This window comes from Mytilus edulis, chromosome 8, assembly GCF_963676685.1.
Source record: "Mytilus edulis chromosome 8, xbMytEdul2.2, whole genome shotgun sequence".
Lineage (NCBI taxonomy): Eukaryota > Metazoa > Mollusca > Bivalvia > Mytilida > Mytilidae > Mytilus > Mytilus edulis.
In genome coordinates this window covers 76886443-76906872 of record NC_092351.1, presented here as the reverse complement: position 1 = coordinate 76906872, position 20430 = coordinate 76886443, and the positions used below count along the sequence as shown (strand labels likewise).

General features: G+C 33.5%; 1 protein-coding gene across 1 annotated transcript; it reads left to right on the top strand.

Moving 5' to 3' along the window:
• The first annotated feature begins 257 nt into the window (after positions 1–257).
• Positions 258–20123, top strand: LOC139486315 (cytochrome P450 3A14-like). The gene is made up of 14 exons (XM_071271170.1): positions 258–397; positions 5563–5659; positions 7146–7198; positions 8574–8670; positions 9467–9583; positions 11748–11836; positions 12664–12809; positions 13364–13491; positions 13883–13994; positions 14885–15042; positions 15413–15501; positions 18480–18617; positions 18865–19027; positions 20017–20123. The coding sequence occupies exons 1-14, from the start codon at positions 315–317 to the stop codon at positions 20092–20094; spliced, it is 1548 nt and encodes a 515-aa protein (XP_071127271.1). The 5' UTR covers positions 258–314; the 3' UTR covers positions 20095–20123.
• The last annotated feature ends 307 nt before the right edge of the window (positions 20124–20430 follow it).

Below are 20430 nucleotides of genomic sequence, written 5' to 3'. Positions count from 1 at the left end.
ACTTTCCATTTTGAATTTCCCCCGGAGTTAAGTATTTTTGTTATTTTACTTTTTAGTAATGTACATTTCAACGAGAAAGAGCACAGGGCATATACTAGTCGTCCTTTTTAATGACCTTGTTGATAAAATGTCATGTTAGCACAACTGATGAAATCGCTGTGTACACATTGCTTTCACCTTGTAAAGTACGATAAAAACACGTATATAAATATAAACGAAAAATTATCTTGGTCAAATAAGGTAATTTGCATACCTTCACATCAAAACTGGTCTATAATAGTTTTTATCAACAGTGCTCAATTTGATCATATAAAATGGATATTTTAGGATTGATAGATATAAACGGATGGATTTTGGTTGTGATTTTTCTTTGTGTGACAATTATTATTATATTCGCGTAAGTTAAATTTTAATTGTTTTATTATTTTTATAAACTTCTCAAAACTTAACCTTCACACAAAAAGGACACAGGGTCACTCCGTTAATAAACAGTAAGTTTGAAAAAGTCAACCCCACCCACCCACCGCCACCCCGCGGTCACCTTGAGTGGCACATTTGCAAGAATATAAAATATGCAAATACCTTAATTATAAATCTGATCTTACAAACTTATAATGTATCCGTACTTATAGTAACCGTAGTCAATTTCAAAAACGTTCTAGAAATTGACACAATGTGACATGTACGGACCGACAACCAGACAAAAATACAATTACAAAAAAAATCAACATATTGAGAATAAGGTACAAATTGTACTGACTTATTCAGGAGGTTATGTTTGTTTACTTTTTTAGGAGGGGGGGGGCTAATATGTAGTTGATTATCCAAGAACTTGTTTGAAATAGCCATTTTTTCTTTTAGTATTTAAGAATTGAATGCTCTTTTTTGTAAATTTATTGGGGTGTAAAAGCGTTGACCGAAGTACATTTTTTATGAAGCGCGGAAGCGCTTCATACTAAAAATGTGCGCACGGTCAACGCTTTTACAACCCTATAAAGTTATAAAAAAAGCATTCAATACTTATAACTACATTTTTACCTATAGGATAATGAAAACACGCCTTTTATCAAGTTTTTATTTCATTTACCTGTGCACTTTATTGTGGGACCTCGTGTCATCATGAATGAAAAGTTGCATTGTGTAATGCAATTGATTAAGGAATATCACGAGATTGCTAGTTAGCCAATCAGAATAACGTATTATAATGAAACATACATCTAATGTAATTATTGGATGTTAGAACTATTCTATTACTGTGTTCCACTCTTTTGCATGTATATACAGTTCTTGCAACCTTATGCGTTACTGTTTGACGTGAACTTGACTGATCGGTGAATGATCGGTGACGGATGTTTTACTGATCGATGAGTGATCGGTGATAGGTGACCCATAGAAACCGTTAGATAAGTCAAACAAGATTTGTGAGAGTAACCGTGGCAACAGATAAAATCCCAAAATTGATTTGAAACTTTCATACTTTATAGTTTTCCTGGAAAATATTCACATCCCTTGAGGATAAGTTGTGTACGTTCAGTTGCATATATATTACATGCATGTCGGAACAATTGCGAAGATGACGAATTTCTTCTTTTATTCGAGAACAATCTAATTGAAAATAAATCTGTGATTTTACTATATCCATAACTTCGATGAACCAAAGCAAGTTATATATCGACCTGTATTTAAATCAAATTGGTTCTCGTCTTCTTTTTCTTCTATTGGTATACAATACACTATCGACATTCGATGATTACATACTGTTGGCATACGTGGACTAGTCTATTTACAAAACTTTTACCCCAATTTACACAAAATGTATGTTTCATTCTTATGTATACATATATATTTTAAATTGCGCTATAGTTCCGTAACTTTATATCCAGGCGTATAAACGAATGGTCGGCAAGTGCGTACATTTCTTTAAATCAATATTTCTGGTATGTTCCAATTTGTCCTTCACTATTGACAACGAGTATATACTTACATTTTCCCAAATTTACTCTTGGAAAAAAAATGTAAATAGATTTTTTATTTACTCTTTAAATAATTATTTCTGGTATGTTCCAAAAGAGGGACGAAAGATACCAAAGGGACAGTCAAACTCATAAATCTAAAACAAACTGACAACTCCATGGCTAAAAATGAAAAAGACAAACAGAAAAACAATAGTACACACGACACAACATAGAAAACTAAAGAATAAACAACACGAACCCCACCAAAAACTAGGGGTGATCTCAGGTGCTCCGGAAGGGTAAGCAGATCCTGCTCCACATGTGGCACCCGTCGTGTTGCTTATGTGATTACAAATCCGGTAAATAGTCTAATTCGGTAGGTCATATTCATGAAAGGGAAGGGGATTGTAGTTACGACGTAAGGAACATATCCGATATCATTGTGAAACGGTTATTCCATAACGGTCAACCAACTCGTGATGGCGTCTGTAAAATTTACGAAGGGATGATTTCAACTTCACTATTTGGAACTCTTGGTTTAATAGCTTCCTTGTAAGCAGCAAACCTCTATCAAGAAAATCATGATAGGAAATGCAAGCACGGGAATATCGTATCAATTGGGAGATATATACCCCATATGCAGGTGCTGCTGGAATGTTGCTACTTAGAAATGGAAAGTTCACAATTGGAAAGCTGAAATCATCTCTTTTGTCGTAAAGTTTTGTTTTCAACCGACCCTCATTGTCAATTTCTAGATGTAAGTCAAGATCCTTCACTATTGACAACGAGTATATACTTACATTTTCCCAAATTTACTCTTGGAAAAAAAATGTGTCAAATCTTTTTATAATTTGGTATTATTAAGATTTTTATAAATAATATTCTTTACACCAGAAATGTTACTGATAGTAAAAAATGGAAAGTTACAAGTTATCGACCGTGTACACCCCCCAATACCCTCAGAGGTAATGATGCCTGAACTTGCATGTCCGACAGGAATACGTTTGAATACCTGGACGTGTCACCTCGCAATACCTTTTTTTTGGGGGGGGGGGGGGGGGGTAATATCTTTAGCCATGCTGGTGATCAGATGAGGGAAGGTCCGAATTTATTTAAATCACATATTAAAATAATGTCATAATGAACAAATTAGATTTTCGAAAACAATTTCCACGGTACACTTATTTATGATGTGACTTTTTAACTAATTCCAATATAAACAGTTTTTAAAATGACAGACCATGGTTATTTAAAAAATAAAAAGTTTCCGTATCAAGTTAGTTAGTCGGATAAAACAACCGTACGATTGACAAGATATTGATACGCAATTACGACTACATCAGGTTACTATAGTTTTGGTCCTTAGACATATCGTGCCGGGTCTCTTATCGGAGGAGATGACAAAATAGCGACAAGCAATGGATTAACACTCTCAATTTAAAATCGATGGTGATCTCTTATCTAGCAGAATACAGAATATACAGAATGGACATACTATCAATTTTTGATTGTTTTGCGAAGTTTCCCTTTAAAGTCATAAGAAACCTCAAATAAAAAAAAGAATGCATATGTTTTTTATAACTCAATGGATAGTTTTCATTATAAAACTTATGTACATATACTTTTTTCTGAAGAAAATTCTTTAATTCATTCCTATTTAGAAGAAGTTTACTTTATTTTAATTGCTTCCTTCCAGGAAGCAACTCCCCCGACATATTTTCCGTATGCAAAGTGACCTCAGTGTGACCCATCTCGTAAAAATCCGGTGATCACAAAACGCATGGATGTCCTTAAAATAAACTATTATCTGAATTTACATGTTAAACACGTGCTTTTTCCATGCTTTTTTGTTGATTTCTTGTCCATTGTTGACTAACAGGTAACAATTGTTAAACTTCGGCTTCAAAACACGAACTTTAATTACCTGCCATATTTTCACAACAACACTGTCCGATTGAAAAAAGATTTAAGGGTTAGACGAAATTTACACGAAAAAAATGATAAGTTTGTGCACAGAAGACTAAGTTTATGATGTTTGTATGCATTGGTTCAAGAATTGGAAGAACATTATTTTTCACCGGTCACTCGTTTCTTATGACTTTAATATTCAAATTTATGTTTTATTTGTATATTTTTTTTTCATTTAAATTCATTAAAATTTGCTGAATATTTTAATAAAACAGATGTTATTGATAAGTTGTACTTGAACGTTTCGTACTTTACATGTCGCCATTTTAATTTAATAAAACGAAACTACAATTCCGTAATTTGTGTTAGATTATCATGTGACTTAGTAGAGTTCAATGCGTCAGATAGGTCGATCGGTCCTATCAGTTCGGTCCGTCCGATCAGTCAATGACTTTTACTATAAGTCTGTTGGATTGTTGACGTGAGTTTGACGCGAACTTGACTGATCGGTGACTGATCGATGACCGCTGATTGATCGCTAAAACAGTAACGCCTAAGGTTGCAAGTACTTTAACAGTCACAGCAGACGGTTACCAATGTATCTACCATGCTTCCATAGACACTATAGTAACTAATGCAGAATAAAGGCCAAAACAAATAATCAGAAGAAAGAAAAATCATTAAAATACTGAACTTAGAGGAAAATCAATTCGGAAAGTCCATAATCACATGGCAAAATCAAAAAACAAAACACATAAAAAACGAATGGACAAGAACTGTCATATTCCTGACTTGGTACAGGCATTTTCAAATGTAGAAAATGGTGGATTAAACCTGGTTTTATAGCGCTAACCCTCTCACTTTGATTCCGTTATATTTACAATGATGATATGCGTTTACTAAACAGACACAATAAATAAAATAGTCAAAATATGGGTACAACAGTCATCATCGTGTAGCAATTTTAAAAGGTCTGACGTCAGAAAATGTTATACGTCACATACATTTGTCGTTCAATGTACAGACAAACAATTTTTAAATTTCACATAGTCAATGTTAGCATACAGGGTTAAAAAAAATCAAAAGTATGTAAGAATAAATTTCAGAAATAGACCGAGATTGAAAATAGTCCAAAAGTTATATAGAATTTATAAGGATCCATAAATAGTTAATTCCACTACGCGATTGAATGATTTTGACGTGTGTGGTTCAACGTATTTTGTAATTCATAATAGAAGGTTTATAGAAGAAGAATAGAGAAATAACGACAAAAAAAGAAAAAAGAGTTATGATATAAAAGAATGATAAGCAAAACTTGTTTGGAATAGAGAAATCCTAAATATTATAGAAAACAAAACTGAAGGACCCCAGCTAGACCATCCTTCAGTGCCTAATTGTCAATTGGGATGTCAGTATAACAACAAAACGTCTCACTATAAATATATAGTCAATTCGAAGCCCATTAACAAACCCGAAAGTATGCGATTTTTTTCTCATTTTCGACAATTTGAAAATATTTTAAAAACGCACAAAAACAGTCATTTGGTGTTTTGAAGAAAGATTCGACAAATCAAAGTGCATATGCCTTTGTATAAATTGTTCCGTTTTAGAGAATAAAGTACACAATGTAAAAATATTTTTGAAATGAAACTATTCAACTTATGTGAGAATATCACCTAGAATGCATGTTTTATTTCAGCCATTTCCGATCTAAGCATACAGTATGGAGTCGAGCAGGAGTTCCTGGTCCAAAATCGAAACCTTTTGTCGGAATAACTCCCTTGTATAGAACTAAAGTAAGATAAAACAACCGTATCGTTCTAAAAAAAACACTTGAAATATTTGCTTCTGGACGCATAACAAACATCGTTTTTAGAGTTATGATTAAGAAATAATTGATGCAAGCATGATGCAAGCTATACTTTATTGTAGTTTTAACATAGGTAGGCATTTTATTCGTCATTATTTTTGCCCGAGCGAAAGTGAGGGCTACAATAATACAAACATAATGCCTACCCATATTTAAACTACAATAAAGTATAATAGCTTGCATCAATTATTTCGATTCTGAATAGGACAATTAAGGTAATTTCTATGTCCGATAAGTATAAGTGTAAAAGCGTTTGTGTAGGCTCTTCCATAAACCTCCCTTTTTGTTTGTAAAGAAGCAAATATGTCAATTTCGGAATGCAACCACATAAAAGTCATAATAAATGAATTAGTAACATCATGTGCACCATTTAGGAGTTTTGAAAAAGTAAAATCACAAAAATACTGAACTTAGAGGAAGATCAATTGGGAAAGTCCATAATCACATGGCAAAATCAAATAACAAAACGCATCAAAAACGAATGGACAAAAACTGTCATATTCCTGACTTGGTACAGGCATTTTCAAATGTAGAAAATGGTGGATTAAACCTGGTTCTATAGCGCTAACCCTCTCACTTTAATGACAGTCTCATCAATTTCCGATATTTTTACATTGATGCGTTAAATAAACACAATAAATATAATAGTCAAAATGTTTTAAAGTTAAAATATATTAAGTGCATGATAATTTATAAAATTCATTTTTCTGAAGAAGTACAATATATGCATGTGCACACAAATTTTTTTGGGATTTTGAACATGGGTTTGTTCACAAAGCAAAAGAAGCACGTCATATAAGAATCAAACTTCTTTCATAATTCGCCGTTTCAGAATCTAAAGGGTAAAAGGGTAAAGCCGCAAATTTAAACAGTGTTGGTTGGATTTCAATTGTTTTGAACGTTGGAAGTGATGCATCGTGAGCGTTCTGGTATATTCTTTTGAGAACATTACCCATTATGCATTATACTATGAAATGGTTAATTGCTTTCTCTGTCAAAGTGATGTCTGGTTCTTATCTGTCAAGACTGTTTTGGGCCTTTTAGGAAAATGCTATTCAATCTTTGTCAGTATGTGACTTAGCTTAATTGGCTCAAAAAAGTTAAAGGAATGACTGTAATATATTTTTTTTCTATCTATTAAGAATAAAATCAGAATTGTAGTCCCCATTGAATATCCTGCGTAGTGTTATATCTAAAAGTATGCATGACATTTTGTATATGTTTATTCTTCGTAGACAGAAAAAAAACATTAGAGCCATTCCTTATTGTTTAACTTTAAATGAACTTTTTCGGGGTAACGAATAAAACCACGGTCACATTGCCAAATCAAATATATGAGGGGATAATATACAAAAAACTTTCAGTCAATCGGAAGACGTCGTGTTATGTCCAAAACTCAAATTATGTTTTAGGGAATGATACAAACAGACCTGGACCTAGTGAAGAAGTACGGCAGATGTTTTGGGTAAGTTGAATTGATATTTTATCTCACTGATACTGATACCATATATATAAAAACCAAAGTTCAAATGAAATGAAAGAGATCAGCATTTACAGGAACCTATACGGCCTTCAACAAGGAGAAAATCGCATACCATATGGTCGCCTGTAAAAGGCAGAGGCATGACAAATATGAAACAACCGACCGTGCAAGGGCTGTATAGGAAGCCAAGGTCGTTAAAAACTTTCATTTGTTGTATATGAAACAATTCAATTAAGAAAACTAGCAGCCTGATTTATAATTATAACAAAGAAATTTACGAAAAACTAATATGAAATATGAACTAACGGCAAATCACTGAACTATTATTGGCAGGTACGTACAAAATGTGGCTGAATTACATGTGTGTGTGAACGCTAAGCGTTCCCACTAACCTCAGTGGTTTTAAAGCACAGCTTAAGAACAAACTATAAAAATGCGTTGAAAATGGCTCAATATTACTCATCAGATCGAAAGAAAGCAGAAAAAAAAACATAACATCTAACAAAAATACAGACCGGACGTGGCAGGGTATTTATACATCCCTTGCAACATAAAAGATACAAAGTACATATCTGAGAGTACTCGCAGTAACTTACAGCTAGTTTAAATCCAATAACAACTAATAGTGATTTTTATCACTATTACATACTAATCTAAAAGACTACTCTTTTTGCCACTGATTCATAATATCACAGGTAATCACATAAGGTGGCTTTAAAGAGCTTCTCGGTAGAGTTTATGACTTTCTTGAATGACATAATGCGTATCTTTGGTCTAGGAAGGAAATCGACTAAGCATTCTAACGAAATTGATTAGTGTAAAATCTTTACAGAAATTTTATTACACATGCGTCAACATGACGTATATAAAAGAAGAAGATGTGGTATGATTGCCAATGAGACAACTGTCCACAAGAGAAAAAAATGACACAGACATTACAACTTAAGGTCACCGTACGGCCTTCAACAATGAGCAAAGCCCATACCGCATCGTCAGCTATAAAAGGCCCCGATATGACAATGTAAAACAATTCAAACGAGAAAACTAACGGCCTTATTTATATAAAAAAATGAACGAAAAACAAATAAGTAACGTATTAATAAACGACAACCACTGAATTACATGCTCCTGACTTGGGACAGGAACATACATAAATGATGTGGCAGGGTTAAACATGTTGGCGGGATCCCAATCCTCCCCCTAACCTGGGACAGTGGTATAACTGTACACCATAAGAACGAACTATAAAAATCAGTTGAAAAAGGCTCAACTCATCAGATGGAAAACATGCAAGTGGAACGAGACGTGCTTGTTTGAACTATATATTTACAATACGTTGTTTTTTTTTTATATTAAGGATATATCAAGGGCTAGTTCCAACGCTGGTGATTTCTGACCCGGAAACAATAAAAGAAGTTCTGGTCAAAGAATTCTCTAATTGTCCTAACAGACGAGTAAGTATAATAAGGATGTATTTTGGTAAATTATAATGAGTTTGAAATACTATTGAAAATCAATAATCTGATTACCAATAAAAAGGATTGACGTAAGATTTACGTTTTCTTCTGCTTTTGTTCCTTACTGGGAGATTGAACTGATATTATACCTTCAATTGGATTGGTGCATATGTCATTATAACTGTCGAACACTGGAAACTCGTCAGTACTAGTATATTTATAAAATGTATGTCACAACACATAGATTGTTCTCCTCCGTTTTTCGTTCTCAATGAGATATAAAATGCGATATACCGCCATTGTTTCATATTTATACATATACACGTTCCATATTTATTATTTCGTATTATGATGTGTTCTATACTTTCTTTTAAACAATATTCGGGTACACTTGTGACCTGAACATGTAATATTTAGTTACATGTAAGGTTTGGAAGTTCCTTTTTCATATCCGATAGAGTTGATAATTCCTAGTTACTATACCATAAGTTTTCTCTATAAAAAAAGTTTTTGAGAACTGACTGTAGTACTTCTTGAATTTTGCTGGCACTTTTATGGGGTGTGAATGGTGGGTAACAGAATAGAGAATGGTGTGCAAACAGAATAGAATTACTCGACTATAAACAATATAGAATAGAAAATAATTAGGTTGAGGTTCTTAAATATAACGAATACAGATTATGGGTTAAAAGGGCTAAGCAAAGGAGAAAAAAATAAAGATCGCAGAATAAAGGACCTCAGCACCCATCCAGACCCTCTTTTAAATTTCCTCGTAAAAATTATATAATTACAGAATGTTTTGCCGTCGAGAAATGAACTAAAACACTCATTGATACATCTACGAGACGATCATTGGAGGTTTATTAGGAATACTTTACTGCCAACGTTTTCCTCTGGCAAGATGAGAGCGGTAAGTACAAAAGATATATTGTATTTGTTTTTCATTCAATTTTTTGTATATAATTTTGCCGTTAGTTTTCTCAATTGAATTGTTTTATATTTGTCATTTTGAAGCCTTTTGTAGCTGACTATGCGGTATAGGCTTTGCTCAAATATAATTGTTTGAAATTTCTGTGTCATTTGGTCTCTTGCAGGGGCGTAGCTAGAATGAAACGATGTGCAAGCAATATACTTTTGGAAAATTTTTGGGACCCTTTTATGCAGAAAATGGTTTGTTTTTCGGGTTTTGGCCATAGGACGGTTAATTGAGAAGCTAGACTTATACATAATTCATGAATGCAAAACTATTCAAAAATCTTCTGAATAGAACACCTAAATAGAATAAAGCATGGTTAATTGAATACATAAACAACACATTTGTGTGTTATGGAATTTACTAAAAATTGTCAAAAATCTGCCCTTCGAGACTTAGCAGAAACGAATTTCTCCATTACTTTGTCAATATTCACACAAAAATCCCGATGAATATGCAGCAACGCTAGCGATGCTAAACCGTCGTTGTTCGTTGTTAATCGTACATATGTTTTCAACAGACGTACGTAACACTGAACGATCTCTCTGCGGTAGCACCCGCGAGATGTAATCCAGCGTGTTCGCCATCGAGCGACCTCCCGATTGAATTTGTCAAAATTACATGACAAGTCAGTTTCGTATGTCTCAAACAATGCTGCGATTTGTTCGTTTGTTGTATTTCCTACAACACGAGGAAGCAGATATGCGCAAATCAGTGATTTTTTTGACTGATATCAGACGCGACTCCAGTTCCATGAATTATCGTGTACCTATGTACATGTAGCTTCTCAATTAATCGTCCTATGGCCAAAACCCGAAAAACAAACCATTTTCCGGTACCACGATTTCCCGAGAAAAACATTATATCCCCAAAACAAACTGATATATCCCGAGAAAAAGACTTTTTATGGTGTTATGCTACGTTTTATAGTGTTATACTACTTTTAACAATATTAAAGAATATTGATTAAAGATATTACTCATAAATTATCATGTGGTCTATGGACGCAAAATATAATAAGACTTTCCAAGACTGTTTTTTCGTGTTTGCAGGGTGATTGGCTTTGGTAGTCACATCGCATCGGCATATTTAACGATATCGAAGGGTTCTGATAAATCTAATGGCCGATTGGTACATCGCATTCCAAACAGATAACCCGTACTCTGTAAAATGTTCTCCGAAACTACAAGAGTATAACAAATTATAATCTTGTAATAGATTCAAGTTACTGTCCGTTTTTGTCATCTGCAATAAAACTTTAATTTTGAAACCAAATGCCGCTATTTAATGACATTACATCATTTGAAAAAGCGACAGCATATACTCGTATGTGTATTCTTTTAATTTATAAATTTTTATTTTGCAATTTTTTTTTGCATGCCGAATTGATGTGCACGCAACTGCGTGTTGGCGTATAGGGAGCTACGCGCCTGTCTTGTGAAGAATGGTTTCATTGAATGTTTATTGTTGTTTTTGTAAATGCTAATATAATTGATTTTTTTTCTAATGAACGACGTATTTACTATATTATACAGTTTTACATATCATGTATGTTCACGTCCATTGTAGCAAAACAGACACCCTTTTCGCACAATAGTTACCTGCGAACAGGAATACATTACGACTTTATAACTAAATATATACATAGGTATCCTTCCACGTATGTTTACGTCCGTTGCAGTCAAAGACACTCCCTCTCAGCACATAAGTTACCTTAGAGCAGGACTACATTATACTGTGTATAAACTATAAACATTTATCTATGCCACGTATGTTCATGTCCACTGCATCCAAACAGACATGTACCCTTTCAGCCAAATAGTACCCTCCAGACAGGAATACATTATGACTGTATCTTTAAACATTTATCCACACCACATATGCTCGTGTCCATTGCAGCCTTAAAACATCCTGTCAGCACACTTTTTAGTTCCAAGCAGGAATACATTACGACTATTTAACTACATCCAATATGCCTAGGACGACCTTCGATGTAGGGTTTTACGGGGAGCCTTTCTTTACCAAGGTAAATCCTTGATGTTTAACTTGATTTTCCATAACTATAAGTTTACTCATCATAAATAAAACATTTTATTTTCAGCTGAACTCTATCTTTAAACGTTCATACGAACAATTAGTAGAGAACTTGCAGCCGAAAGCTGAGGCTGGAGAACCAATTGAATTCAAACAGTAAGGAACGTAAATTGTTTTTTTTTGTAATGAAGAACAGCACAACAGTTAAAAGAAAAAAAAAATGACGACAATTATATACGTTGTCATGGAATAACCGTTTCACAAATGATATCGGATATGTTCCTTACGTCGTAACTACAATCCCCTTCCCTTTCATGAATGTGACCTACCGAATTATACTATTTACCGGATTTGTTATCACATAAGCAACACGACGGGTGCCACATGTGGAGCAGGATCTGCTTACCCTTCCGGAGCACCTGAAATCACCCCTAATTTTTTGGTGGGGTTCGTGTTGTTTATTCTTTAGTTTTCTATGTTGTGTCGTGTGTGCTGTTGTTTGTTTGTCCTATTTATTTTAGCCATGGCGTTGTCAGTTTGTTTTAGATTTATGAGTTTGACTGTCTCTTTGGTATCTTTCGTCCCTCTTTTGCTAAAAGTACATGTGCTACTAAACCAGTACGATAACTTTTATACTACTTTGAGGGTACCGAAAGGGCTTTCAGAATATAGGTAACGTGCATATTAAAGGACATATAAAAAGAGAAGATAAAAAAAGCAAACAACAGATAATAAAGAGATTCTACAGTATCAAGTTTAGAGAAATATGGAACATGATTGAATTGTGTCATCTATAATACAAGCATGCAATAACGATCAAACAATTTATGATGGCGTCTGTCAGACTTAAGCACTTACTGTAAATTTTATTATTTGTTTTGAAAATCATGTTTATTGATCGATCAAAGTTTTAACTTAGCACAATAGTGTGTCAGCCTAAAGTGAAAAGTTATTTTTAACAAAGCCTCGTTTCCACTTTTCAGGGTGTTTGGAGCGTATACTATGGATATCATAGCCTCAGCTGGATTTGGTCTTGACGTTGATTCACAGAAAAATCCAGAGAACAAATTTACAAAATATGCAAAAATGCTGTTCGATTTTAAATTTTCAAGGTTGATTATTTTGATAAGTAAGATATTATTACCAAAGTAGGAATACACAGCTTAAACAAACGAGACAGTTTTTTAGTGACAATACACCTTTTTCTTACAATCGACTTTTTACTCTGGATTATATGTAAACAAAACATGAAAAATACGAGAAAACAAAACAACAGTACACAAAACACAATATTTGAAACTAAAGACTGAGCGAAACGAACCCATCAAAAACAGGGGATATTATCTCAGGTGCTGCGGAAGGGTATGTAGATCGTGGTTTTCTCATGTAAATTCAAACAATGTGCACGTTGATAATCAATTTCTAGTACGTTTCTGATTACTAGTAATTACCTTGTGAGACTCCTGTCCAATTATAACTGTCTTGATCAAATAAAGGCGGATATTTTTAAGAAAAAGAAGCTATCAGAATTTCTACATTACACATGTATAATAATTTACCACGTACATGTACATGTTTTGTTTTAATTTGATTTCCATTTATTTTAATGTACATTGATTTGAAGTATTTAATTTCCATTTATTTCATATAGTGTCTTATGCAAACTTTAGTTATCTTTTGTAGTGGCCTTTCCAAGTGTTGACATCATCTTCAACTGGTTTAACATATCACCGAATAATAACCGAACTATAATGGACTTTTTCAAATATGTTGTCAAAACAGCTATTGGTATGCGGAATGAAACTGACCAGGTAAGAAGTAATTTTGAAAATTACAATTCTGGCATAAAACAATAGAAATATAAACATTACACATTAACACATTAACAAACAAATACGCCCTTTATAGTCCTTAAGTTAAAAAAGTTACAATATCTAAAAGCTTAAACTAAGTAGGATTACAACCGTAGTTATTTGAATCTCTATTATCTGTCTATGCAAGTGCTCCTCTTTGACTAGCAAACAATGTAAGTTAAACTTTATTTCTCAAATTTTCATAATCTTTGTTTTTAGTTTTTCACTTATAAACAAAGCACATTTTTGTTTGTTGTTACACTAATATTTTTTAGTTAAATTTTCGAGAAGTCGGAACTTTATATTTTAATAATAAAACAAATAATGCTTGTGTCGCCCATGGTTTCAGAAACCAAAAGATCTGCTGCAAATGATGCTGAACGCGCACAACGACAAAGATGTGAATGATAACGAGGCTGTACACCAGTATGAAAAGGACCCAGAGAAATGGAAGAAAAGAGGTATTTATACATGTAATACATTTACGATCTACACACAAATATGTAAAAGTTTGAATAATTTTTATTAATATTTAAAATTGAGAATGGAAATGGGAAATGTGTCAAAGAGACAATTTGGGTAAATGGGGAATGTGTCAAAGAGATTTGCCTGTTTGTTTATGTGTTTGTTGATGTAATTCTATCGATATTAGAAGAAGAAAATGACAGTCGAAATTTTATTAACAAAAATGCACGAGTCAACGGATAGACTCCTTTGTTTGACATTTGATTACGGTCCGTTAAAAATATTAAACTTCAACCGTCAGCGTTTATTCACCAATTACAAACAGTTTAGTATATTCAATTATGCGCATTTATACCACAATAGGGTTGAAGGCATACATAAAACAACAAAATAAGTTTACAATACATAAAAAACACCCAATAAAAGAACAAACATTATACACATTTGTATCTATCATGCAGTTGTTGAGTCCACCCTCCTCAGTGACTGTGACTTTTTAACAAATAGATCAGCATACTACATAATTGACGGAAACGAAAGACATAAAACCAATTTATCAAAATCAAATATATTATCTATATCGGAATAGATATTTTTTAACTTTTGGTAAAAAATTCAAATCTCAAATCGTCATTTTTTGTACATGTATGTGAATAAAAAATGTTATTCGTCATCTATTTTATTTTGACGACAATGTGGACATAATTGCCTTGCATGAAATATTCGTGTCTTATCATTACTGTGTATGACGTCTTTACTCTAAACCCATTGGATGTTTACATTCGTTAAGATGGATATTTGAGTTACTGTTCTTGTATAAAGTGGATGTCATATAAGTGCTTCTCAATATTCAATAACGATATTAAGTCATGTTTTCTAATTACAGGATTAACATTGGATGAAATTACTGGGAACGCCATTTTGTTTTTGTTAGTCGGATACGATACCACTGCCTCCGCACTAACATTTGTTTCCTATTGCCTAGCAACCAACCCGGATTGCCAAGAGAAACTCATTAAAGAAATAGACTCCGTTTTAGGAAAAGTACTACCCATAAATAGTCTTTTTATTGTGACATTGTTATAGTTTGTTTGGACTCCAGTTAAAATATTACTTACATTTTTATTCAAATATTGGATTTTGTTCTAATGATAATCAAAATATAATATATTTAATGAATAAACCGAATTGGTATGATATAAATCTTCGAGAAGAAACCTAACGATACATGAAACGGAAAGACATCTTTAAGTTGACGTTCGCAATAATATATTAAGCATCTGATTTAATGTGAGAAGAAGAAACCATAAACACGTATGTCTCATTTGTATCGTAAAGATTTTTGAAAAAAACGAATAATATTTTATTTAAAAAAAGGTTAATTGTGACAATATACCAAAATGATATTTTTCAGGATTGTCCAAATTACGACAATATCCAGAAGATGGATTACCTGGATCGGGTATTCAGTGAAACACTGCGTCTATACGCCCCAGGAGGAAGGTACGTAATCGGCTAGACAGTAAAATATTGCGCCTATACGCCCCAGGAGGAAGGTACTTAATCGGGTAGACAGTGAAACTTTGCGCCTATACGCACCACGAGGAAGGTACTTAATCGGATATACAGTATAAAAGTTCGTCGATACGAACCAGGCGGAAGGTTCGTAATCTTGTAGACAGCGAAACATTGCGACTATGCGCCCCAGGAGGAAGGTATGTACTCGGGTAGACAGTAAAATATTAGGCCTATACGCACCAAAAGGAAAGTACATACATGTAATCAGGCAGACAGTGAAACTTTGCACCTATACGCATCATGAGGAAGCTAGGCACGGAATCAGGTATACAGTGAAAAATTGACTCTTTACGCGCCAGGCGGAGAGTATGTACTCAGGTATACAATAACATATTGCGCCTATAATAATAATAACAAGAGGCTCTCAAGAGCCTGAATCGCTCACCTGGTAAACAATGCCTTCAGCCATGTTTTTGACGAAATAGAAAATAAAACACAAACTTTATTTTATACACCCTACTGATCATTCAAATGAAGTTTGGTTGAATTTGGTTGAGTAGTTTTAGAGGAGAAGATTTTTTAAAGTTAGCAAATATGATGAACAAATTGTGAAAAATTGTCATTAAAGGACAATAACCCCTTAAGGGGTCAATTGACAATTTTGGTCATATTAACTTATTTGTAGATCTTACTTTGCTGATCATTTTTGCTGTTTACAATTTATCTTTATCTATAATAATATTCAAGATAATGACCAAAAACTGCAAAATTTCCTTAAAATTACCAATTAAGTGGCAGCAACCCAACAATGGTTTGTTTGATTCGTCTGAAAATTTCAGGGCTGATAGATCTTGACCTAATGAACATTTTTACCCCTGTCAGATTTGCTCTAAATGCTTTCGTTTTTGAGATATAAGCCAAAAACTGCATTTGACCCCTATGTTCTATTTAAAGTAAGGGCGGCCATGTTTTTTGACGGATCAAAAATCTAAGCACACACTTTGTGCAGGATAATCTAAGGAACTATCATGCTAAGTTTCATCCAAATCCATTCAGTAGTTTCAGAGGAGAAGATTTTTTAAAGTTAGCAAATATGATGAACAAATTGTGAAAAATTGTCATTAAAGGACATTTACCCCTTAAGGGGTCAATTGACAATTTTGGTCATATGAACCTATTTGTAGATCTTACTTTGCTGATCATTTTTGCTGTTTACAGTTTATCTTTATCTATAATGATATTCAAGATAATGACCAAAAACTGCAAAATTTCCTTAAAATTACCAATTAAGTGGCAGCAACCCAACAATGGTTTGTTTGATTCATCTGAAAATTGCAGGGCTGATAGATATTGACCTAATGAACATTTTTACCCCATGTCAGATTTGCTCTAAATGCTTTCGTTTTTGAGATATAAGCCAAAAACTGCATTTGACCTCTATGTTCTATTTAAAGTAAGGGCGGCCATGTTTTTTGACAGATCAAAAATCGAAGCACACACTTTGTGCAGGATAATCTAAGGAACTATCATGCTAAGTTTCATCCAAATCCATTCAGTAGTTTCAGAGGAGAAGATTTTTTAAAGTTAGCAAATATGATGAACAAATTGTGAAATATTGTCATTAAAGGACATTTACCCCTTAAGGGGTCAATTGACAATTTTGGTCATATTAACCTATTTGTAGATCTTACTTTGCTGATCATTTTTGCTGTTTACAGTTTATCTTCATCTATAATAATATTCAAGATAATGACCAAAAACTGCAAAATTTCCTTAAAATTACCAATTAAGTGGCAGCAACCCAACAATGGTTTGTTTGATTCATCTGAAAATTTCTGGGCTGATAGATCTTGACCTAATGAACATTTTTACCCCATGTCAGATTTGCTCTAAATGCTTCCGTTTTTTGAGATATAAGCCAAAAACTGCATTTGACCCCTATGTTCTATCTTAAGTAACGGCGGCCATGTTTTTGACGGATCAAAAATCGAAGCACACACTTTGTGCAGGATAATCTAAGGAACAATCATTTTAAGTTTCATTCAAATCCATTCAGTAGTTTCAGAGGAGAAGATGTTTGAAAAATTGTTAACGACGACGACGACGACGACGACGTCGACGACGACGACGACGACGGACGCCAAGTGATGAGAAAAGCTCACATGGCCTTTTAGGCCAGGTGAGCTAATAATAATATCTTTATTGAGAGAGAGTAACTCATTTGGATTACACCAATTTTCAATAAGGCTCTCTAAATACAATAATAATTACATTAAAAATAAACAATGCATCAATAATAATGATAAATAAAGATTATATACAATAAACAATTATGATATACGCACCAGGCAGAATAGTTATCAAAGGTACCAGGATTATAATTTAGTACGCCAGACGCGCGTTTCGTCTACATAAGACTCATCAGTGACGCTCATATCAAAATATTTATAAAGCCAAAAAATTACAAAGTTGAAGAGCATTGAGGATCCAAAATTCCAAAAAGTTGTGCCAAATACGGCTAAGGAAATCTATGCCTGGAATAAGAAAATCCTTAGTTTTTCGAAAAATTTGAACTTTTGTTAACAGGAAATTTATAAAAAAAAATGACCACATTATTGATATTCATGTCAACACCGAAGTGTTGACTACTGGGCTGGTGATACCCTCGGGGACGAAACGTCCACCAGCAGTGGCATCGTATGTACGTAATCGGGTATATAGTGAACCACTGCGCCTTCATCCACCAGGAGAATGATATAAGCAGGTTCAAATGTACTAGTAGTTGGTTAACACCGCTCAAATCATTCAACTTGCATGAAGGGATTGTCCATGTCAATGATTAAAATCTTCCGAGTCAAAATAATCAATCGGAAACATTCAGCAACAAACACTTTAATATCTGAACACTTTATTATTTGATTAATATTTTTTTCCCCTATTTTTTCTGTTGTGTCTATGTTTAGAACAGGCAGACAAGTTGAGAAAGAAATGACTGTTAATGGATATAAAATCCCCAAAAATGCAGAGATAATGATTCCTATACACGCTATTCACAGAGATGCTGAATTCTGGGAAGAACCTGACAAATTTGACCCTGAAAGGTAAGTAATTGCTCAAATTCTCCGGTAGTACCAGCTCTGCTCCTGGGAAGAGGAAAATTGTTCTGGTACGGAAACGATAACTGAACGGAGTTTTGCACTTGTCAAAATATTACGATTAAAAAAAAGATAATATTCTGAGATTTCTAATCTTAACGTTTTATATACTTTGTTGTAACACGTGATCACAGATTACAAAAAAAAATATTTTTTTAATGTTTAAGTTTGTCATAAACAACTTATGTTTTAGATTTACACCAGAAAACAAAGCAAAGAGGCACCCTTACTGTTATTTACCATTTGGCCATGGACCTCGAAGCTGTATTGGCATGCGTCTGGCGCAGGTAGAAGCCAAATATGCACTAGTGTACATTCTACAACATTACAGGTTCAAAACATGCGCAGAAACAGAGGTAAATTAAATGATTAAATTGAAAGGGAGGGGCTATTTTAGAACTTTGTTACGTAAAACAATTTTATTATATTATAAAGGGCATGGTGCTGATATTGTTTGCAATTCAGTTGGCCATGTTATTTTGGTTCATAAGCGATTAAAATATTTTTTTCAGACTGATAATCATATTATTGAGCGCTCCAAGAACAGTCATTTAAAGCTAGATACACAAAATATACCAAAGTACCTCTTACCCGAACAACGCGTGCCTTATAGCCCGCTGCTCTAATATGGCTGTATTATGCTGCTGTTGGGAAACAATCGAACACAGAGGAATTGAGTTATCCGACTTTATGTATTTCACACTACTGGCTGTAGTATTTATCACGTTTGTCTGAGTATTTTGTGTATGTCATTCCTGTCCATGAGTAATTATGGTGTGTAAAATAAAGAGATTTAACTCGTGAGTCCATCATGGATCTGCACAGAAAAATGAATTAACTTAAACAACTTATGATATCAAATGGTAACCGTACCACAATTTATTTTTGTCTCAATTATTGTGGATTCATTTCTTTTTTCATGGGATATCAAGTTTTTAGGGATTTCGTTAGTATAAGTACACCACGAATTTAAATGATGAAGGAAAACATGGTTTTAAAGGCTTGAATGCAGACTTTAGTAAATCCACGAAAACAAATATACACAAAAATCCTATTTTTTCCTTTATCCAAAAAACTGCTATCCTTAGAAATAACGAATCCAACACATATGGACCAATGATTTGTCTAGTAAGAAGGATTGGAATATCGTGGTTTATCGTTTTCTCTAACGCGGCGGGACTTTGCTACTCACCACTACTACTTGTCACATACGATATCGGAACAATTTTGTTTTTACACATGTATCGAGTTACTTTCTTATTTTTGTTACTTTATATACATTGTCACTATAAAAATCCTTATATGGACCATGGTAGATTATCCTTCTTTTTTTCGTTTATTTCAGATTCCCTTACAACTGACAAAAGGTGGAATTACAAAACCTGTGAATGGCATGAAACTTAAACTGGAAATTCGAGTATAGAAAAACTTAACTGCATACGATATAAATTGCTTAATCGATATATGAATATTATCACTAATGCTGAGAACAAATTACATTCGTTTAGCCCTACATAAAGGCAACCGAAGTATACCGCTATTCAATAAAACAAGATGCTCTAAAGAGCCAGTGTCGCTCATCTATGTATATGTCAATTGTTGAATATGCGTCACAATATGCATTTGGTTTCAGACAGTATTGATCTATTTCTTCATTTCAATTAAAAACTGTTCACAATTATACTGGTTTAAAGTTGGCATATTCAAATTTAAGGATGTCTCTGTATAAATTCTCAAAAACTGTTTTATGTTCAAACGA